The sequence below is a fragment of the Hemitrygon akajei genome, chromosome 8 (assembly GCF_048418815.1).
Source record: "Hemitrygon akajei chromosome 8, sHemAka1.3, whole genome shotgun sequence".
Taxonomy (NCBI): Eukaryota; Metazoa; Chordata; class Chondrichthyes; order Myliobatiformes; family Dasyatidae; genus Hemitrygon; species Hemitrygon akajei.
Window position 1 is genome coordinate 46536112 of NC_133131.1, and position 23044 is coordinate 46559155.

The following is a 23044-nucleotide window of genomic DNA, read 5'->3' on the forward strand; positions in this document are numbered from 1 at the left end:
AAAGTTTGCCATAGAATTACATATAAGTGAAAGAAAAAACAATCTATAAACTGACAGTAAGCCAGATAATAGGCCACAGTATACACTTTCAGAGAAAAAAAAGTCTCTTGAAAAGAGCATCACAGCAAATTTTCAATAAATCCAATCTTGTCTCAAAGGGTTATAATAATGCATGGGGAACGATTTCCCCTTAAAGCAGCAAACCATCACAATCTGTGGAGCTCCTATTGCAAATGTGATGAGAAAAGACTCTTTCCTGCAACAGAAATGAACTCTAACGTTCTCATGCTTTAATTTGAAGAACTGGTTGCCTAAGTATTATATTAAGTTGGATTATGATGATGCTTTTGAACTTGTAGTGCAATGTGATGAACATCTAACACTTTGTCAAAATGTATCAAACAGGAACAGAACACTATCGCATAACTGTTAGGGCATATTTTAGAGTTATGGAATACGTATAGCAAATATTAATATTCAACAGCAATTGGTCTTCAGATTTGAATGTGTATTTAGGTGCAGCTCAGAACAACGGTCTTCTTGGAGATGCAGACTGGGATCGATTGCAAACCAGGAAACATCCCATTGACCTGAGATGTCTGCATATGCATGAATGCAACTGAAAGACAGTGGTGATTAACATTCAATCTAGGGTGTCTGGAGTATTGGCATGAAAATTTAGGAGTTCCAAAATTATATGTAGCCCAAAGGAAGCAATATCAACCCAAAATATTGAAGTAACAATGTCACTATTAACTATTGAAACTGTATTGAGTTACCATTGATCTTAAGGGAATAAAATTGTGATGCACTTTGAGTTTAGGGGCCTCTTTTTCCAACAGTGTCTCCAGTATGATGTCTGTTTGTTTTGCTGAAAAAAGATTTCTATATCCAGCAGCTTCAGTGTCTCTCCAGTGACTTCATTCGCAGTCACAACATAACAAATAGACGCTAGGAAGGTATCATTTAAATACCAAGTCGATGGCAGTTTTCTGAGTAATTTCTTCTACTCACTAATTTTCCTGTAAACTATTCTCTCCATATTCACATCAATTCTACCACCCACCTACAAGAATTATTTACTCTAATCAAATAACCCATGAAACAAAATATGATTGAGATGTGGGAGAAAACCAGAGCATCCAGATGAAATTTGTGGAAGGAAGGGAAAATGCCGAATCCAGGGGTCAGGGTCGAACCTGGGTTGCTGCAGATGAAAGGCAGTAGTGAGCTACAGAGCCACTAAAACACTGGGAGAATTATCATTCTATCAACTGAAATAATAATTGGCCAAAACTGAGTGAACTTGCTTGCTCCACTCCGAATATATAATAATGGTGAACAATTTTGATAGAGTGTAAAAGCAAGGAAGCAATAGTACAGCTTTATAAAACACAGGTTACCTCACAGTTTAAGTCCTGTGTGCAATTCCGACTGTAACATATACACACAAAGGACATATTCAGAGACCCAGGGATGGAGTGTTTCATTTATGAAGAGAGATGAATGGACTGAATTTGTTTTCTTTGGATTAGAGATGATTGTGGGGGGACCTAATTGAGGAGTGTTGATAAGGTAGATGGTAATACATTTTTTCCTCATAACTGGTGTATTAAACCAGAGGGAATATTTTAACATCAGGGAAGTAGATTTAGAAGGGATTTGAAGAAACTTTTCACCCAGAGTGTGGGTGGAATCTGGTGGAAATGACAAAGACTCTGGTAGTATCTAGACTAGCACTTCCACTGAATAGATGACTGCAGCCCAAGTGCCCGTTTCTGCCGTGTCTGAGTCTAACAAACAGCTCTTCAGAATCTTTTATGTTCACCATCACATTTGAAGCTTAGGAACTCTTGACAGTTTAGTTCTCCACCAACACTGCCCTGAGGTGTTAGACAGATAATGTTAACGTCTCTGGAATGGGATTTGAACCCTTTGAGTTGACTGAAAGCTCTGGCCAAATCAAAGTTAAAATAAATAGTGCAGTTCTGACACTCATGGAATGAAACTACAGGAAATCCCACAAAATTACATCATACAAGCCTGGCAGATTTGTTCACCCACAAAGCACTAAATACATTCAATGACAGCAGTGTTGGATAGATGATCCATTGCTTAGTACCCTAGATATCAGAAACAAAAAAATAATAATTATGCACCAGCATCTGTGAAAGTATAATGAATTAATGCAATTCTCAAAAGGCAATATCAGAAATTTTTCTATCCATTAACATCTGCTCCAAAATGTGCACCTGAATAAAATTATAAAAAACAGACCAACACGAGTTGACATTTACACCTCATAAACTCTGACAAATTTAAATTTAATGTAGATCTCACTGCAGCTGTGATTAAGGGGTACAAGAAAAGCTCTGGTATAAGATATTTTACAACTTAATCTCAACACAACTGCCTTGAGAAGTTTGTACCATAGATAATCTTGGCCAAGTAACTTGATGCTTGGGATAATCTTTATTATATTATTCTAATATAGCTTGTAATACATACATTTGCATTAATGGCTTGGGACTTCAAATATAAAACATTTTCTGTATATACCAGACAGTAACATTCTCTCTCTCTCTCTCTCCTGCAATCAAAGCATTTCATGAAAACTGTTACCTGCATTTAAGTGGCAGTCTTTAACTTGAAACTGGAGTTCATTTTCATTGGGGATATCCTTCCATGTAGCAAGGAAGACCTGACGCTCTAGATATGAAAGAGAAAAAAGTAATTATGAACAAATGCTATCAGCACTAACTCAAACTTAAATTTAACAGGCACATTCTGCATTTAAAGTGAATGATATCTATTCTAAAGTTGTCCCTGGGCTGAGCTCCATTTTAAAAACCCAGGGGCAGCAACAAAGAGTTTCAAAGTTGAGATGCTAAAGAAACATTCATCCCATTCTGTCAAAGGTGCAGATGAATATATATTAAAGAGGGAGGAGGCCATTCTCAATCTCTGAAGAGCACCTGTAATAATCCAATATCCATTTTACACACGTGTTACAATGACTTTGGAGACTAAGAAATTTGCTTGGGCTTTTATGTTACAAGGAAGCTTGGCAAGGTGCCTAAAAGATTATTTAATGAACCTCTTATTCTTCCCACGGAAAGGTTGTTCTTGACACATCAAACTGGTACAAATTAAACTCAGGAGAATGACAATGCGCCAATTTGTGACATTACTCAATTGCCCCTTGGCAAATTAAATCCATCTTAATCACAGCTATTCTTCTTTTAAATATTAAGTAACTGGAAATAATTTAAACTAGTTTGAAATTAGTTTTATTGTTGGAGTGCACGGACAACTGTCATCTTTCCATACTGGACTTGGGAAAGTCATTAACCTTGATGGATGTCCACGTCAAACTAATGACTAAAATGCCAGTTGTTGGAAAAGTCTGTATGCCTGTTAAATAATAATAGTACAACCATGGATCTGCACTCAGCTCCGACAAAATCAGTAATCAATCCACTATTAAAATGGCCAAGAAAATAATGAATTAACAAAGGCATCCAAAACTGAAAACTGGTTAGAATCCTTACATGGTTTGTTATAATGACCTTGCTTTTTAATGGAAAGCCTTACCTAGACTAATTAGACTTAATGTCATCCTGTGAGACTTTATTGGAGACTTGTGTAGGGGTGATTGGAAGAGAGCAGAGAAGGAAAGTAAGGGACCAAGGTAAGCAGAGATGTACTTAATCTTTAATGTAGAATGGATATCCCTTTGATACAAACAAGAATAAAATAAATCTTTACAGCATTTCACATTCTTGTTGCTATACAGTAAGTAGCCTGCCTACAAATATACCCATTAAAAATAAACTCCACAATGGTCAGAACTGCAATAAAATGAGAAATTCTTGCTACAGATGCAGCTTGCCCTGTGAAGTATATTGAAAGATGATGGAAAAAATATTCATCTTAAATGCTTAAGGCATCTTACATTAATGGTTTATTGCTGGATTACAGTTATTCAACTTTACTAAAATAAAAGGTAAAGTCAGTCCCCCATGTACAGCAAATGAAAAAAAAATCTTGATCTCAGACTTGCAGCCACAGGTGGGATCAAAGGGACCAGTGAAAAAGTAGAAAAGTTAAACCCATTGAGTTCCCTGCAGACACCAGGGCTCCAGCAACATAAAAACATCCCCAGAATGTCAGCAAATAACAGTTCTGGTGAAAATTACTGCTATTCAGCAGTTCTATGATGCCTAAAATGCAAGTAATTAATTAGCCACCTAATGAAACAGATGTGATTAATCCGAAGCGTTACACATCACTCCATGAAATAAATTCCTGCAATTTCTTTAAAAAAACTTTATTGTAATGATCATGTTTTGAAAATAAGATTCAAATTTTCTCTAGTTTGCTGTATATCAAAAGATGATACATATTAACCAGTTAGAATTTATGTTAATGACTGGAATGGAGGGATTTGGCATTTAAATTGCTAACAGACTAAAGGTAGGTGAGATATGGTAATGAGTAGGGTAGAGAATGCAGAACAATTGGGATATATCCTCTCTGTAAGGTGGGAGAGAAGGACATAAATGATACAAAGCCAATGAACACTAATTATCACTGAAATCTGGATTTTCTTATACAAGTGGGCATAAATCTCAATTTTTAAGGAAAAAAACAATTCATATAGAAATGCACACCTTCCAGCAGGATGGAGCTTTCTTCTTATTTTTGGGATGGAGGTATTTATTGCTGGTGCCCTCTTATCACTGAAGTAAGCGGCCGTTGTATGCTTACTCTCACCAATGTCCACTGTGCCTCCTGTGGGGAGTTGAACTGGTGTCGCAGGGGCTGGTCGCCCACCCTGAGTGGGACACTTCTGGTCACACTTGCTAAGCTCCCTCAGCCCCTGAAAAAGGTCAACTAGATGTCCTACGTCTCCCTTGAAACCAATCTTCTTCACTCAGAGGATGGGACATGTGTGGAATGGTGGCTGCAGGCTTGATTGCAGTATCTGCGAGAAATTTAGATGAGTGCACGGATGGGGTGGTGCGTATGGAGGGCTATGGTTAGATGTGGGTCAATGGGATCTGGCAGAATAATAGTTCAGCATGGACTAAATGGGCAAAAGGGCTTGTTTCTGTGCTGTAGCACCCTATGACTCTATCAACAGTCTTGCATCATTTATATAATGCTCTCCTACCCCAAGGTAGAAGATAACCTGATGTATCCCCATCTTTCTTGTATAAGAACATTGGACCTTAAAAACTGAAAAAGCTGGAAATAATAAACAGGCAAGGTCACATCTGCAGGGGGAGCAACAGAATTGAGTAATCAGGAAAGCAAATGGAACGTCAGCTGTGGCTATGGGGGTATGGAGTACAAATGTACAAATACCTTTGTACTATTTTATGGAGCTTTGGTGAAGCCATTTGAGAATATGCTATACCCTTTTACTGTTCTTATTTAAGGAGATATTTGCTCCATAAGTTCACAATAGAATCTGAGGATGAATAAGTTTCAAGAGAAAATGAACTACGTAAATTGGGCCAGTATATTGCAAAGTTTGAAATTTTTTTTAATCTAGTATTGAGAAATTTCTTCACTCTGAAATTTGTTAACTGACAGCATCCCAGGGTGAGAACTCAGAATGTGTGCGGCACAACTGGCTGGAGTGTTTGCTGACATTTTTAATCTCTCCCTCTCCCAGTGTAGAGTTCCCTCCTGCTTCAAAACATCCACCATTGTCCCTGCACCTAAAAAGATCAAGGTAACATGCCTGAATGACTAGCATCCTGTTGCACTCACCTCAATAATAAGCAAATGCTTAGAGAGGCTGGTCAGGGACTACATCTGCAGCATGCTACCAGCCACACTGGACCCCCTACAACTTGCCTAAAGACACAACTGATTGCCAGATGATGCAATAGCCACAGCTCTTCACACTGTCCTCTCACACCTGAAGAGGAGGGATGCTTATGTGAGAATGCTGTTCTTGGACTACACTTCAGATTCAACACCATAATTCCCACCAGGCTTGACAAGAAGCTCAGAGACCTCGGCCTTCACCCTGCCATGTGCAGCTGGATCCTGTCAGATCACTGGCAGGTGGTAAGAATGGGCTTCCTCACCTCTGCCCCTCAACCCAGGAGCCCTCCAGTGCTGTGCCCTAAGCCCCCTCTTTTACTCTCTGTACACCCATGACTGTGTCGCTAGCCACAGCTCCAATCTCTAATTAAATTTGCAGATGATAAACATTAATTGGCCTAATCTCAAATAATAATGACGCAACCTACAGAGAAGAAGTCATCACCCTGACACAGTGGTGTCAAGAAAACAATCTCTCCTTCAATGTCACAAAAACAAAGGAGCTGGTTGTGGACTACAGAAGGAATGGAGACAAGCTCACCTTATTGACATCAATGGATTTGGGGTTGAGAGGGTGAACAGCTTTAAGTTCCTCAATACACACATTACTGAGGACCTCACTTGGTCAATACGTACTGGCTGTGTTGTGAAAAAAGCACAACAGCGCCTCTTTCACCTCAGACAGTTGAAGAAGTTCGGCATGAGTCCCCAAGTCCTAAGGACTTTCTACAGGGGCACAGTTGAGAGCATCCTGACTGACTTTTTCACTGCTTGATATGGGAACTGTACTTCCCTCAGTCACAGGGCTATGCAGAAAGTGGTGTGGACAGCCCAGTGCATCTGTGGATGTGAACTTCCCACTATACAGGACATTTACCGAGACAGGAGTGTAAAAAGGGCCTGAAGGATCATTGGGGACCCGTGTCACCCAACCACGAACTGCTACAATCCGGGAAACAGTACCGCAGCATTAAAGCCAGGACCAACAGCCTCCAGGACAACTCCTTCCACCAGGCCATCAGACTGATTAATTCACGTTGACACAATTGTATATCTAAGCTATATTGACCGTTCTGTTGTATATCTTAATGTATATACTATTTATTACAAATTACTATAATTCACACATTGCACATTCAGACAGAGACATAACATAAACATTTTTACTTCTCATGTATGTGAAGGGTGTAAGAAATAAAGTTAATTCAATATAAATTAAATTCAATTCAATATATGAGCCTTGGAATCATCTACTTTAGAGAACTATAGATACTTAGTTATTGTAACACGAGACAGATTTTTGGACTTTATGGGGATATGAGAAGTCATGAAGATCAGTCAGAAAAGCGCCATTGAGGTCAAATAACTTTATTGAATGATGGAACTGTCTTGGGACTCTGGGTAATTCTTAATTCTATTCAGTGAAGATTATATGATCAAGGACATAAGAGAATCCACATTGGAAAAACAGAATAGATAAATGGTTTGCTCCAAATTGAGTCCTGCTGAAGGGTCTCAGCCTGAAACATTGACTGTACTCTTTTCCACAGATGCTGCCTGGCCTGCTGAGTTCCTCTAGCATTTTAGACAATAGACAATAGGTGCAGAAGTAGACCATTCGGCTCTTCGAGCCTGCACCGCCTTTCTGACATCATAGCTGATCATCTACTATCAATACCCGGTTCCTGCCTTGTCCCCATATCCACACAAACATATTTTGTTTGTGTTGCTCGGATTTCCAGCATCAGCAGATGTTCTCATTTGTTCCAAATTATGTACTTCTTTTTTCAAATAAAGATATTGCTCCACAAGTTAATTTTGTGTTTTTTTTCTACCTTCTTTCTTCTTCCCCAATATGCCTGAGTAAACTGCTTAAAATTAAAGTCAATTTAGATGGTCAGTTTTGTGCATCAACAGTGAATTGTGCTAACCTTTCAATCCCTGATGGAAAAATAAAGTAAGCACACCAATAACTAACTAAAATATTTGTGCGAGATGACCACAGTGACAAACAGTTTTCCTTCATTCTCCATTTGGAGTCAGTTTGCAAAGGAATATCCTGACATGCCTTAGACTGCACATCAACTATAGAGCAAAACCTAGTATCTTTGAAATCAATGAAGAGTGAAGATATTTGCTGTTAATAATCAAAATGTTTTACAAGGTCCTCTATGGTGCTCAGCCTCAAGGCAGGTGTGGCTGCAGAAACGTAATGACATCAGGATGCACCAGAAAATATTTATGCTTGCATTGGCATGAATAGAGGCAACATGTTGACTGAAAGGTCTAGGGATATTTCAAGTGAAGTGTGAAATAGTTACGTACTAGCCAACAGACTGAGTGTCCTCAAAACAAAGCACATTGGATAATAACATGAGTCAAGACATTTTATGTGACTGCTATTATTATGCTAATGCATAGTACTCATAGAGCATACCAGAATTGCTGTAGCTCAGAGAACACATGGACTGTAGCCCTATAATATCCCAGGCAACTTCCTGATAAATTCAACTTTAGAACTCATCTTGTAATGGTGCTCTCAAAATATCAGTTGAAGCCACTGCAACATTTTGTGTTGGCACAGAACTATCCGAGTTACATTTTCAATTTGAAGCTAGATGCATGAAAGACCCTGCAACTGGGCTCAATGTATTAAGATTAAGGAAGGGAAAATGAAAAGTCCTCATCTAGGTTATTTCCCAGGACATTCGATGAAATTGGGCAAGCTGAGGCTGACCTAGGATGCTGCCATGATCGTAGCAACTATCACTATATATTGCTCAGATCATTTCCTGGAATGGCTGTCGAAGAAATAAACTGAAGATACACAGGGCAGAGCAACATTCCTATGGTCAGAGTCCCAAGGATAAGAGAACTCAGTAGAAAATTAGCGATATAAACTGTATAAATAAATGTATCAAAATGATTTGGAACTCACAAATCATGTTTTGTAAATGGCAAAAAGATTCATACAATATGCAAAGCCAGCATAATAAACACAAAGTTGGTAGAAGACATTATTAATGAGATGTGAATAGCACTTTGTTTGATGTTATCCACAAGTCCAGAATATGCTTCTGTACACTTTTAGAATAAACCAGAGGAATGATTATTTCTGTTGCAAATTTTCTTTCTCTCGAATGAGTATTTGACCATGTGCAATTGGAGCCATCAAGCTGAGTAAAAGAACTCAGTTATCTCAGCAAGAAACAGGGAGGCAAGAACATTATTACCATAATAACATTGTAATCCAACCTGTCAGAATAAATACTACTCCAGTGTAGATAACAAACAGCTATGCTGGGCTAGAAAGGTCCCTCAACATTTGTGTTTTGGTGCTTGGTATTGGCTTGCCAAAAGAATTGAAGGATAATGTGACAGCTTACAAGACCGTAACAGTATATTAAAATAAGCGAGGATGGCTAACCAGAAATAATAATTGTGTCCTTACTTCTTTGTAAGCTGTAATTACAGTGCATTAACCAGAAATGTCTGTTATTTCTGAATGGAGCTGGCAACACAGTTGGTTATTTTCTAATATTAGAGGGTACAGTAACTGAAAAAAAAACCTATTAGGCCTCATCTGTCTCAGCAAGCTTCACACAAGGTCCTCAGCGCTGGACTTTGCAATTAAGTGATGTTACTGAGGAGATATATCCCTTTGAGAGGATTTGCTTCCTGTAGGCAAAGACTTTTCAGATCTGTGCAAAAACAAATTACTGTGGATGCTTTAATTGTGAAATAAGAGCAGGAAATGCAAATACTCTGCAAGTAAGCAAAGGTAAATGGGAGAAGCAGAAATAGCCCGGATTACAAGAGGAAACACTCTAGATGTAGGAAATCTGACACTTGATAATCTAAAAATGCTGAACTCAGTGCTGAATTTGGAAGGCCTTGTCAAATATGAAGACCAGCTCTTTGTGTTAGGCTTCAGTGGAAGGGCAGGACGTTAACTTGGCTATTACCTTGATGCAGAAGTGATTGCAAACCAAGATTTTGAAATTTTAGTGAATGTGATATATTCATATTAAACCCATCCCATTCCTGATGGGTTTAGCAATGCCTGCCGGCCTTGCCCCAAATCTGCTAAACAAAAGCCTTAACCCAGAAGATAAAGGAAAGACAACCATTAAAGAGTTAAATCATAGGCAAATATTTGATCACAGCATCTAGGTCCTAATCTTTCCTCTTGGTGGAGTACTGGGTTGCGATGATTATTACTGTTCCATTCTTCTTTCTCTCGAATGAGTATTTGACCATGTAGAATTGAAGCCATCAAGATGAGTAAAAGAACTCAGTTATTTCAGCAAGAACAGGGAGGCAAAAACATTATAACCAGAACTGTCAGAATAAATACTATTCCAGTGCAGTTAACACACAAATATGCTGGGCTAGAAAGGACCCTGAACATGTATGTGTTGGGGCTTGCTATTGGCTTGATTAAGTATGTTTTATGCACAGTGGAAATGGTGAGCCTGGTCTTGTATTGCACTGTGCTGCTGCTACTAAAAGCCAATATTCCTGTCATTTATATCCTGTGTATGTATGCCTATGGCAACAATTAACCTGAACCTGAAGTTAGGTAGTTAGGTAGACTTAAAGCAACCCAACACACTGCTGCCTGTCGATCCGACAGAAAAAGACTTCAGGGGTCCACAAAAAGTCACTGCCATCATTGGGATGCCTTTGAGACTTGAGACCTCAAAAATCTTTTGAATGCTTCATCCATATGAAGCTAACAAATCACACTGTTTACCTTGTATCATTGAAATAATAGATGCACAGAGGTGTTGGAAATCCAGATGTCAGCAAGCTTGAAAGCTTGTGGGCAAGTATTTTGATTTTGCCCTACTATAAAACATAAGCAAATGTACCAGCTACTAATTGTACTTGCCTGATGAATACCAGATCTACACTCTGGCTCAACTAAAATCAATTAAACAAATGTGCAGAATTGCTAGTATATGGCCTATTCAGGTGCTTCTGAATTTCTCTCACTATCCATTGGAAAGACAAGCAAATCAGACAGCTTTCTGCAGAAAAATAAATTAATTGAAAGCAGATCACAAACAAGAGAAAATCTGCAGGTGCTGGAAATCCGAGCAACACACAGAAAATGCTGTAGGAACTCGGCAGGCCAGGCAGCATCCATGGAAAAAAGCACAGTTGACGTTACAGGCCGAAACGTCAACTGCCCTTTTTCCATGGATGCTGCCTGGCCTGCTGAGTTCCTTCAGCATTTTATGTCTGTTAATTGAAAGCAGATATTTTTCCTTAGCAAAACCCAAAACAAGGACCCACAGGCCATAACATGTGCATAAGAAAATCCAGGAGAAAGTTAGTTTGGTTACAACATGGAACTCAATGCCGAGGAAACTTTAGGTGACCAGCATGTTTCCATTTAAGGGAAAACAAGATAAGTACATGAAGGAGAAATGAACAGAAGGATACGTTAAAGGAGTTAGGTGAAGCAGGCTGGATCAGATTGTATGAAGCACTAGTACCAGCATGGACCAACTGGGCTGAATGGTCTACTTCTTATTGCTAAGATCCATGCATTAGTAGATAGCAACTGAGGTCAGATATTGTTTCTCCGAGCTCCAAGGCACTGATCTAAAGGACAGAACATTTTAATTGAGCAGAAGTTTAATGCACTTCATAGTATTGACTCATTCTTGGATAGTTTTATCCAATTAAGGTGCTGCAGAAACACTCAAACTCAACACCATCACGACAAGCAAACAATTTAATTAGCTCCCTATCAGGGGAATATGCAAGAAGAAACAAGCTTCCCCCAGAAATCATAGTGTGGATTTGTATGCAAGTGAGTTGGTCCCACAACAATAAGGCTATTTGTTTTCCACTTCCCACCCTGTGCTAGTCTGACTTCTGCACAATTTCTATCACCCTATTGACCACGTTAAACATTAGACTCCACTTACAACGTTAAAAATTTGTTCTCTTCACCTCGGGCAGAGCATACACCACAGGTATTTAAGAGGCTACTTCAGGAGCACATTTCAAAAACATACAATTTCTACTACTGAAAAGGAGAGATGCATGAGACCACTGTCCATAGAATCAACTGCTAGCCACATACCATCATGACTTAGAAATACATTGCCTCTCACAATCACTGTCAGGTCTTAGTACCAGTTCAAGAAGGCACCAATATCTGCATGCCATAAAATAAATAACCTCAGATACATTTTCTCATGTTTAAAATATCTGATGAAAGTATGCTCCCATGAATGCTTCCGATATTGTAAGCATAAGAAATGGAGAGTTGGGTATGCTACCACTGAACTATGAGATAGACATAACGAATAATTTGAAGACTCTCAAGTTTGACAGCAACACAGCCACCTTATCTGCAGACAGGAAAAGAGTAAAACTCAGCTCCCATCCCCACAGTACTTTTGGCAATCTGATATAGTCATGATGCAGCCCATCACAAAATAAAAGGTGATGAATTCAGTTTAGTCTTCATTATTATTTACAAATCTTATAATATGCACTTTAATTGTTTCAAATTTGCATTATGCTGATCCCATATCATGCTTTGTGACTACATGGAAGTTACCCATCTCTCTAATCAAGCTTACTAAACAGGAACATATTTGCAATTTTAATGCCATCATCTCATTTGGAATTGTGCTACACACCAGACATGCACTTTCAATTCACTGCTCCTAAATCCTGAAAAAAGAAGTTTGCTTGGTAATGTTTTTCTTAAATTAGAATGAATTTGGAACACTATTTCAATACAATTTCAGTTAGGTGTGTTAAATTGCTGAGTTACACCCCAATGAACTGTTACATTCACTGATCAATCCAAACAACACCTAATAACACAAAACAGGATTCTATAGTGAGCTTTTGGTTGAAGAATGATGATCAAGTTATCCAAGAATATTAAATATAAAGATTTTTTTTTACCTTTTGCTATAAATTTAGGGGTTTAAGCTTTTTTCATACATGCATACAGTGCAGATACTACAAAACTAATAGGTAATTTTCTTTTTTTGGACCTGCACTATCAATTTGATCACTGTGCTCTCGTCTACAGTTTAATCTTAATCAGTTGCATATTTACATTTTGAAAATCTTTCCACTTGGAAAACTGCAATCAGAAATGAATACAGCTAGACTGCCTGGCCATGGTGAATTTAAATACCAAAAGAAGGAATTAAAAATGTGGTGTTTGAGTTTCACAATTAAGCTTCTACATTGCAGTTAAATGTGATTGATTACATAGTCTGTTTGCCCCACAGTCAAATTATCACTGAATCCTTTTGCATGGAGTAGGCTGTCCTATTGAGCTGGGCACAAATTTTCCCACAACTAGTGTCTCACTTTCAAGGATTCTTCACCTCACGTTATTTATTGCTACTTTCTGCACTCTGGTTGAATCAGTTGGGCAGTCTTTCATTGATCCTGTTAAAGTTACTACTCTATAGGTTTGTTGAGTATGCTGAAAAGAAAATGAACCTCAGGGTTGTACATGGTGACATGTATGTACTTCACTATTAAAATTTACTTTGAACTTTTTAAAAGGACATTCTTTGCAAACACAAAACCATCCTGGCAGAAACTTATTCCATTGAGCCAATGGCCATTGTCAGGAGTAGGCCAGTGGCGACAGTAGAAGTGACACGCTTTGGCTCATTCAGGCTTCCATGAAAGCGGGCTTCAGTGAGGTAAGTAGGCAGATGGACTTCGTTTTTAGTTTTTCTTTGCAATTTTTTTGAGGAATAGAGAGCATGCCGGTAGGGTTAGTATTTTGCTCTGGGTGTCAGATGTAGGAACCTTGGGAATCTTCCAGTCTCCCAGACGGCCCCATCTGTGCCAGGTGCACCAAGATGCAGCTCCTGAGAGACCGTGTTAGGGATCTGGAGTTGTGGTTCGATGACTTACAGCTTATTAGGGAGAGTGAACAGGAGATAGAGAGGAGCTATAGGGAATTAGTCATCCCAAGGCTGCAGGAGTTAGACAAGTGGGTGACTGTCAGGGAAGGGATGTGAAGAGCTTAGATCATAGATAGCACCTCTGTGGCCATCTCCCTCAGTAATCGTTATACTGTTTTGGATGCAGTTGAGGGGGATGACCTGACAGAGGACGACCACGGCGATTGGGTCTCTGGCACTGAGCCTGGTTCTATGGTGCAGAAGGAAAAGAGGAAGATGAGGAATGTGGTAGTCATAGGGGATTCCGTAGACAGGGGAACAGACAGGAGGTTCTGCCAGCCTGATAGAGATACCCGCATGGTGTGTTGCCTTCCAGGTGCCAGGGTACGGGATGTCTCGGATCGGGTAAAGAGTATTCTGAAGGGACAGGGTGAACAGCCAGGAGTCTTGGTACACATTAGTACTACCGACATAGGTAGAAAAAGGGAGGAAGTCCTGAAGAGAGAATTTAGGGGGATAGGTAGGGAGCTGAAAAGCAAGACCTCTAAGGTAGTAATCTCAGGATTGCTGCCTTTGCCATGTGCTAGTGAGTGCAAGAATAACTTATCAGGTGTATTAATGTGTGGCTGAGAGACTGGTGTAGGGAGCAGGGCTTCAGATTCCTGGATCATTGGGGCCTCTTCTGGGGGAGGTACGATCTGTACAGAAAGGATGAGTTACACCTGAACCCAAAGGGATCTAATATCCTAGCGGGCACATTTAATAGAGCTGTTAAATAGGGTTTAAACTAATTTGGCAGGGGGATGGGAACCGGAGCGATAGGGTTGAGGAAGGGGAAAACAGAAATAAATCAAAGATAGCATGCAACAGAGATTATAGAAAGAACAAGCAGGAGATGAGGCTTAATTCACAGCCAGTGGCATGAGTTACAGGGCAATAGAGGCGTGGTGCAGTTAAAACAGAAAGTAACAAATACTGGACTGAAAGTGTTATATTTGAATGCACGCAGCATAAGGAATAAATGGATGATCTTGAAATTCAGCTACAGATGGACAAATATGACGTTGTAGCCATCTCTGAAACTTGGCTAAAGGATGGCTGCCACTGGGAGCTGAACGTCCAAGGATATATGGGGTATCAGAAAGATAGATTAGTAGGCAGAAGGAGTGGTGTGGCTCTGTGTATAAGAAATAATATTAAATCATTAGAAAGAGATGACACAGGATTAGAAGGTGTAGAGTCTCTATGGGTTGAGTTAAGAAATGGCAATGGTAAAAGGACCCTAGTGGCAGTTCTATACAGGCCTCCAAACAGCAGCCAGGATGTGGATTACAAACTACAACAGGAGATAGAAAAGGCTTGTCAGAAAGGCAATGTCATGGTAATCATTGGGGATTTTAACATGAAAGTGGATTGGGAAAACCAGGTCAGTACTGGACCTCAAGAGAGAGAATTTGTAGAATTACTAAGAGATGGCTTTTTAGAACAGCTCATTGTTGAGCCCACTAGGGGATAGGCTGTGCTGGATTGGATGTTGTGCAATGATCCAGACATGATAAGAGAGCTTAAGATTAAGGAACCCTTAGGACACAGTGATCACAATATGATGGAGTTTACATTGAAATTTGAGAGGGAAAAAATAAAATCCAATGTGTCTGTATTTCAGTGGAATAAAGGAAGTTACAATGACATGAGAGGGGAACTGGCCGAAGTTGACTGGAAAGAGACTCTAGCAGGAAGGACAGCAGAGCAGCAATGGCTGGAGTTTCTGCGAAAAATGAAGGAAGTGCAAGACACATATATTCCAAATAAATAGAAATTTTCAAAGGGAAGAAGGACACTACCATGGCTGACATATGAAGTCAGAGCCAAAGTAAAAGCAAAAGAGAGGGCATACAAGGAAGCCAGAGCTAGTGGGAAGATAGAAGACTGGGAAGCTTTAAAAAACTTGCAGAAAGAAACTAAGGTCATTAGGAAGGAAAAGATGAATTATGAAAGGAAGCTGATGACTAATATCAAAGAAGATACTAAAAGCTTTTTTGAATATCAAGATGGCAGCGCGACGCAGCTTGCAGCGGCCACTCCAGAGCTGATTATCTGTTATTTGTGAAGTGGGGTGCCGTGCGCAATCATAATTGGATGAAAAACCGACGTGGTGTTACAGATTCAGCAACAATAAATATATAAGTGAGGCAGGGTTTTTTATAACAAATAAAACATTTATTAAACACTGAAAAACAAACCTCCAAAAGTAAACAAACAAATAACGTAACCGATAATCAGCTGCTGTACGGCAGCTTAAACAGTTCTTCAAAGTAGTACTGCAAAAGTTCAAAATGCTTACAGTCCATTAAAGGAGAGACTTTTTAGATGATTTAAATTCTCTTTCACGTTGTGTTGCTGAGGTTCCCAGTCAAACTATACTTTTCCCGGAGAACTTACGAAGATGAAAATGAAACAGCTTAAAGGCACTGACCTTTCCTTTACAAAACTGTACCCAACCCTTCCTGCTATTATTTGCAGGGGTTAAAACGGGCACAGCCAATGAATTCCTTCCGAATGAGGATCAAACAAGGTCGAACCTGTTTCACCGTTGAAATCGACTTTCCTCGATCTTTTAGCTCCCGAACTCCGATCTTCACTCTCCACTGATTTTTAACTGGCAGTATTATAAAGAAACTGCTGGCAATGACCTTTTAAACTTTAGGCATTAAATAAAACTCCACCTTTCAACCAAACTGTGTCATAATATTGGACCACGCAGTGGCATGGAGTCAAAATGGCAAATCCAGCCATGAATTGCCCCTCCTCACAGGGAGGGGTCCTCCTTTTATACCCTGCAAAAAAAAAAACCTGTCACATGACCTCTACTGGTGGGAAAATGACATCACTCTACCATCACAAGACCACTACCTTAGGTCCAGCATATCTTCAACACCACTGTCACGTGACAAGTACAAGATACCCACGGGTACGTAACAGTGGGAACATGGAGGAACATCTGAAAATCTCCAGGAAGACCTTCTTCGTTGCTGCTGCTGCGAGGTTCTGGTCTCTGCTGGGAAGAACAGGCCTCCAGTCCTTGGGGTTGCGTTGCCGATGGCCGTTGGCGGGGGCGTCTTAATACGCTCGGCAGAGGATGGTGCTCGGAGAATCTGTGCTGAAGGGGATGGCTGGAGGCTCGGAGGTTTGATGGACTTGGAGTCTGCTGCGGTCAGGTCGCTTTCAGTGTGTTGTGTCTGCAAGGCTGGGTTCGATGCAGTTTTCATTGTGTGCTGCGTCTGCGAGGCTGAGTCGGGCGGCGCAGTGGAAGTCCATAGCGGGGGCATTCTCTTCTGCCGCCGGCGTGGAATGACGAGTCAATCGGGGACCCTGAGGACTTGTGGAAACTGTGTGGTGGTTTCTTTCGAACTTGTAGTCTTTTAACATCTTTGGACTATTTTTACTGTGCCCATGGTCTGTTTTTTAAAAAATCAATTACTGGTATGCTATTGCTTCCACTGTTGTAACTATACATGGTAACTATGTGGTTTTGTGTAGGTCTTGTAGCTTTAGTTTTTGGCCTTGTTTGTCTGGGGGGATTGGAGCTCCTTTCTGGGGAACACGCTAAGATGGTGGCGCAATATTAATACGCAGCAGCCTCTCCGGACTCTGGATCGGGGATTGCCAAACGTTACGTGGATTTTCTGGTGTAGTCTGTTTTGTCATGTGTTTTTGTGATATCATTCTGGAGGAACGTTGTCTCATTTTTTAACTGCATTGCATTTGTGGTTTTTAAATGACATTAACTGAATCTGAATCTGAAGTATATAAAGGATAAAAGAGAGTTGAGGATAGATATAGGATCAATAGAAAATGATGCTGGAAATATTGTAATGAGAGATGCAGAAATAGCAGAGGAACTGAATGTGTATTTTGCATCAGTCTTCACAGTGGAAGACATCTGTAGTATTCTGGACATTCAAGAGTGTCAGGGAAGTGAAGTATGTGCAGTAAAAATTATGACTGAGAAGGTGCTCAGGAAGCTTAATGGTCTGAGGGTGGATAAATCTCCTGGACCCGATGCCTCAGGTTCTGAAGGAAGTAGCTGGAGAGATTGCAGAGGCATTAACAATGATCTTTCAAGAATCGATAGATTCTGGCATTGTACCGGATGACTGGAAAATTGAAGGGTGGGAGGTAGCAGAATGGAAATTATAGACCTGTTAGCCTGACATCAGTGGTTGGGAAGCTGTTGGAATTGATTGTTAGGGATTAGACTGCAGAGTATCTGGAGGTACATGACAAGATAGGCCAAAGCCAGCATGGTTTCCTGAAAGGAAAATCTTGCCTGATAAACCTATTGCAATTCTTTGAGGAAATTACAAGCAGGGTTGACAAAGGAGATTCAGTAGACGTGGTGTACTTGGATTTTCAGAAGGCCTTTGACAAGGTGCCGCACATGTGGATGCTTAGTAAGATAAGAGCCCATGAAATTACAGGAAAGTTACTAGCATGGGTGGAGCATTGGCTGGTTGGCAGAAAACAGAGAGTGGGAATAAAGGAATCCTATTCTGGCTGGCTGCTGATTACCAGTGGAATTCCACGGGGGTCAGTGTTGGGACTGCTGTTTTTTTTTAAAAAGATATATGTCAATGATTTGTACAACGGTGTTAATGGATTTCTGGCTAAATTTGTCGATGCTACAAATAGGTGAGGAGCAGGTAGTGTCGAGGAAACAGGGAGCCTGCAGAGAGACTTGGTTTAGGGGAATGGGTAAAGAAGTGACAAATGAAATACCATGTTGGAATGTGTATGGTCATGCACTTTGGTGGAAGAAATAAATGGGCGGACTATTTAGATGCGGAGAGAATTCAAAATGCAGAGAGGCAAGGGACTTGGGCGTCCTTGTGCAAGATACCCTAAAGGTTAACCTCCAGGTTGAGTCAGTTGTGAAGAAGGTGAATGTAATGTTGAAATTCATTTCCAGAGTTATAGAATACAAGAGCAGGGATGTGATGTTGAGGTTCTATAAGGCACTTGCGAGTCCACACTTGGAGCACTGTGTGCAGTTTTGGGCTCCTTATTTTAGAAAGGATATACTGACATTGGAGAGGGTTCAGAGAAGATTCACAAGAATGAAAGGGTTACCTTATGAGGAATGTCTCGCAGCTCTTTGGCTGTATTCCCTGGAGTTCAGGAGAATGAGGGGCGATCTCATAGAAACATTCCGAATGTTAAAACAGAATGTTGAACAGATGGCAAAGTTAGTTCCCCTGGTAGGGGTGGCTAGGACAACAGGGCATGACTTCAGGATTGAAGGACGTCCATTTAGAACTGAGATGCGGAGAAATTACTTTAGACAGAGGGTGGTAAATCTGTGGAATCTCTTGCCGCGAGTGGCTGTGGAGGTCGTGTCACTGGGTGTATTTAAGGCAGAGATAGATAGGTTCTTGATTAGCCAGGGCATCAAAGGGTATGGGGTGAAAGCAGGGGAGTGGGGATGACTGGAAGAATTGGATCAGCCAATGACTGAATGGTGGAGCAGACTCATTGGGCCGAATGGCCTACTTCTGCTCCTATGGTCTTATATGGCTCTAAGCTCCATGGTGGCAGCTGGGGAAGTTGCATTTAAATAAGAGTCAAAGTTATACAGCATAGAAACAGGCCCTTCAGACCAGAGTCTGCAGTAACCATTAGGTTACAATCATCCCACTTTATATTTCCTCTTCACTTTTCCATCATCTCTCTCCAAAATTTGCCTATCCATCTATACAATCCATGAGCTGGCCAACCTGCATGTCTTTGGACTGTGAAGAAAACTACAGCATCCAGAGGAAACCCACATGTCAAAGGAAGAATTTGCAAAGTCTACAGACAGCACCGGAGGTGAGGATTAATCAGGATCACTGGAGTTATGATGCAGTAGTTTTACTAACTATGTGATTAGGTTGCACTTTTTAAATAACTCTAGAAATAATGCTTGTCTATGTAATTAAAACTGCTTAATTGTGGTAACACTGTATGTGTTACAGTCCCAGAGAGGGAAACGATTTTGCCATCCGAACAGAATCTAGCCTACATCTGACTTCAGACCCACCAATGTGGTGGTCTTTGTACGGCCTCCTCATTTCAAGGAACATTAACAATAGACAAGAAATGACATAATTGCCAGCAACATTCAAATCCCATAAACTAGTTAAAAAAGGAAGACAAACAGAAGGACCTGCAGGATATGGCAATAGAAACAACACTGGATTTTGTAAAGGCTGAAGGTAAGGAGAACAGGATGTTTAAAGTTTCTAAGGATGATAGAAATTTGTTTTAAAAGATCAATTTAAGCATATAGACATCCAAATAAGCTTCGTGTTTTGAAGTTGTTATAATATAGCAAGACTCAGATAAATGTCTGGATTTGTACAGAGGCCAACTATTGGGAAGAGTCTGAAAGGAAAAAATTGCAGAATTTACTAACCACATTCAGTTGCAGATAATAGATTGTAGGAGCAAATCTGAATCGGGGCTGGTTTCACTTCACCTGTACAAGGTTAGCTCGGGAGACTGCTGGAGCTGCACTATGTCCGTGGAGCACTTTGCTGTCAAAGGAAGTGCAACACTCAGAGCTAAAACAACATTTCAAAAGCAGGGGCTTGAAACTTGGGGAGTTGAAAAGAATATACATTTTAATTATTTAAACAGCTGACCCAATTATAAATTCCAACAAGTGACATAAAAAGAATCTGCATAAATATACCAAGTGAGGGAAGCAGTGACGCCCATGGGCTGTGTGAATATAGAAATATTAGCTGCTACTAGTTTGCCTGATTTGCATATCAAAGTCATCAACTTTAATTATTTATATCAAAATAACAAATAAAATTATGCTATTAATGGCTAGATCTGTAGAATTTATTCCAATACTTCAAAGGAAGATTCGAGGTTGAGGATCTTGAGATGTAATTTCCTTCTGCTTGATCTATTTCTTAAAGTGAGCTGAAAAATAACTAGCAGACAACAAACAACATCTTGTAGATTTGCAAAGATAGTACCTAGGATTTTCAGCACAGAGGTAGCCGGCAAAGGGCCAACTGAAGTTCTTTGCTGAAAGTTAAAAGAAAGTACAAATGCAGTATAGTATAAAATAGAAAATGCTTGAAATAATCAGCAGCTTATACAGCATCTGTAAGAAGAAAAAAAAGGATTAACATTTTCGGTTGCAGATGTTATCTCTGCTTCTCTTCCTACAGATGTGGTCTGACCTGCTGAGTATTTCCAACACTTTCTGAATTTATTTGCTGTTGCTTTGACAAACATGAACAAACAGTGATCCACAGTACGGATTCCTCCTTGAGCACAATTCCATAGAGTTGTTAGTAAATGAAGGCCACTTTAAAAATTCCCAATTTGTTTCCTGATCTGGTGAATGAATCTGAATTTGTTTAATTGCTGAAAAGCTGTTAAGAGTTAATTTTACTCCTTCATGCAATTCACTTATGATCAGTACAAATGACAATCATCAGACAAAGCTTTCATAGTCTGAAACTTTTAACCCAAAATATGTTGTGTGTCTGGATATTCAGTGAACCCAATGTGTATCACTTTGTGCAACCTGCTGCATTAAAGCACAAGCATCTTTTGTCACAGATGGTTAAGCAGCTATATTCAAGCAACTGAAAACAAAAACAGGAGCTAATCCAAGAACTTCATTACTATTAGAGTTACTGCTTCCACCACTCTTACAAACATTGAGCATCAGACTTTAATCACCCCTTGGGTGAAATGTTTTCAACTCTCCTTAGAGTAACTTCTTTAAATCTATGATGCAAATTACTGACCTCTCTTCAATGGAGAACAAGTCCTTCCCATTGATCTAATGTAGAATTTTCTATTTCAAACACACTTAAATTTCTTCTCGATCTTCTCTGCTTCATAAAAACACCCAACTAACCAAAATGTTCTCAAGCTATCTTACAGGGAAATAAATCTGCCACCTTTGACTGGTCAGGTATAGTTGTGACTCCAGATCCAACAATATCATTAAAGCTTCTCTTTAATGGCCCAGAAGCAATTTGAGGATGTATAGCACAAGAGATTCTGCAGATGCTGGAAATCCAGAGTAACACACACAAAATGCTGGAGGAACTCAGCAGGTCATTCAGCATCTATGGAGAAGATGACATTTTGCACCAAGATCTTTCATCAGGACTGGAAAGGAAGGGAGGGAGGGAGCCAGAATAAGAAGGTGGGGGAGTGAGGGAAAGGAGTACAAGCTGGCAGTGATAGGTGGTCAGGGGAGGGGAAAGGGCAGAGGTGATAGGTGAAAACAGTAAAGGGCTGAAAAAGGAGGAATCTGATAGAAGAGATGATGGGAGAAGGGGAAGGAAGGCACCAGAATGGGGAACTGAAATAGAGAGAAGGGGGAGAGGGAGAAATCACTTGAAGTTAAAGAAATTGATGTTCTTGCTGTCAGGTTGGAGGCTACTCGCATGGAATATGAGATGTTGCTCCTCCAACCGGAAAGTGACCTCACTGTGGCAATAGGGGAGAACATGGACCAACATATCAGAATGGGAATGGTGAGTGGAATTAAACTGGCTGGCCTCCGGGAAACCCTGTTGGTTGTAAGTGGTCCGATCTACACTGGTTCTCAGAACTGTAGAGGCCGCTGTACTGGGAGCACCAGATACAGTAGATGACCCTGACAGGCTAGCAGGCGATGTGTTGCCTCACCTGGCTTTCTTGTGCAGAAACATGTAAGGTGATGGTGTTGTTGGGAAGTGGGGCGAGGACATCACCTCACTCTCAAAGCACCTAAAAATTTGTATTTCTGCAAATCAGTTTGTTAGACCTTCTTACTTTTAATCACTGACATTTGCAAACTGAATCAACCTTATTACAAACAGTTACTAATTCAAGCTGTTATAACCTTGGTGTTTTGAAATCCGAGGCATGAAAGAAATTACCCCTTGCCATCAGTTTTCCAGTTGTTATCTCCTGTCGACCTAATGCTGTGTCCAATCACATTGTCCTTAACCTTTCAAGATAAAGATCTGATACTGCAAAATTCACTTTGCAGTAGATTGTACTAAGATGACTGAGGTAGAAATTCCTTGCCCATGGAATTTAAAAATTAAGGCAATTACTCTCCATCATGGCATTAAGAGTTTTTCTGTGAAGCGATACATATAGGCATCTATTGGCAATGATATAACCATATAACAATTACAGCACGGAAACAGGCCATCTCGGCCCTTCTAGTCCGTGCCGACGCTTACACTCACCTAGTCCCACTGGCCCGCACTCAGCCCATAACCTTC

The 23044-nt window shown here is 40.2% G+C and overlaps 1 protein-coding gene across 3 annotated transcripts in view; it reads right to left on the reverse strand.

The window, feature by feature from the left end:
* The window catches only part of ap2b1 (adaptor related protein complex 2 subunit beta 1), a 283798-nt gene that overhangs the window by 65343 nt on the left and 195411 nt on the right, over nucleotides 1-23044 (reverse strand). For all 3 annotated transcript variants that reach the window (XM_073053794.1, XM_073053796.1, XM_073053795.1), the window contains one exon: nucleotides 2623-2709. In XM_073053794.1, the coding sequence (XP_072909895.1) occupies nucleotides 2623-2709 (87 nt within the window). The remainder of the gene's footprint in view (nucleotides 1-2622; nucleotides 2710-23044) is intronic.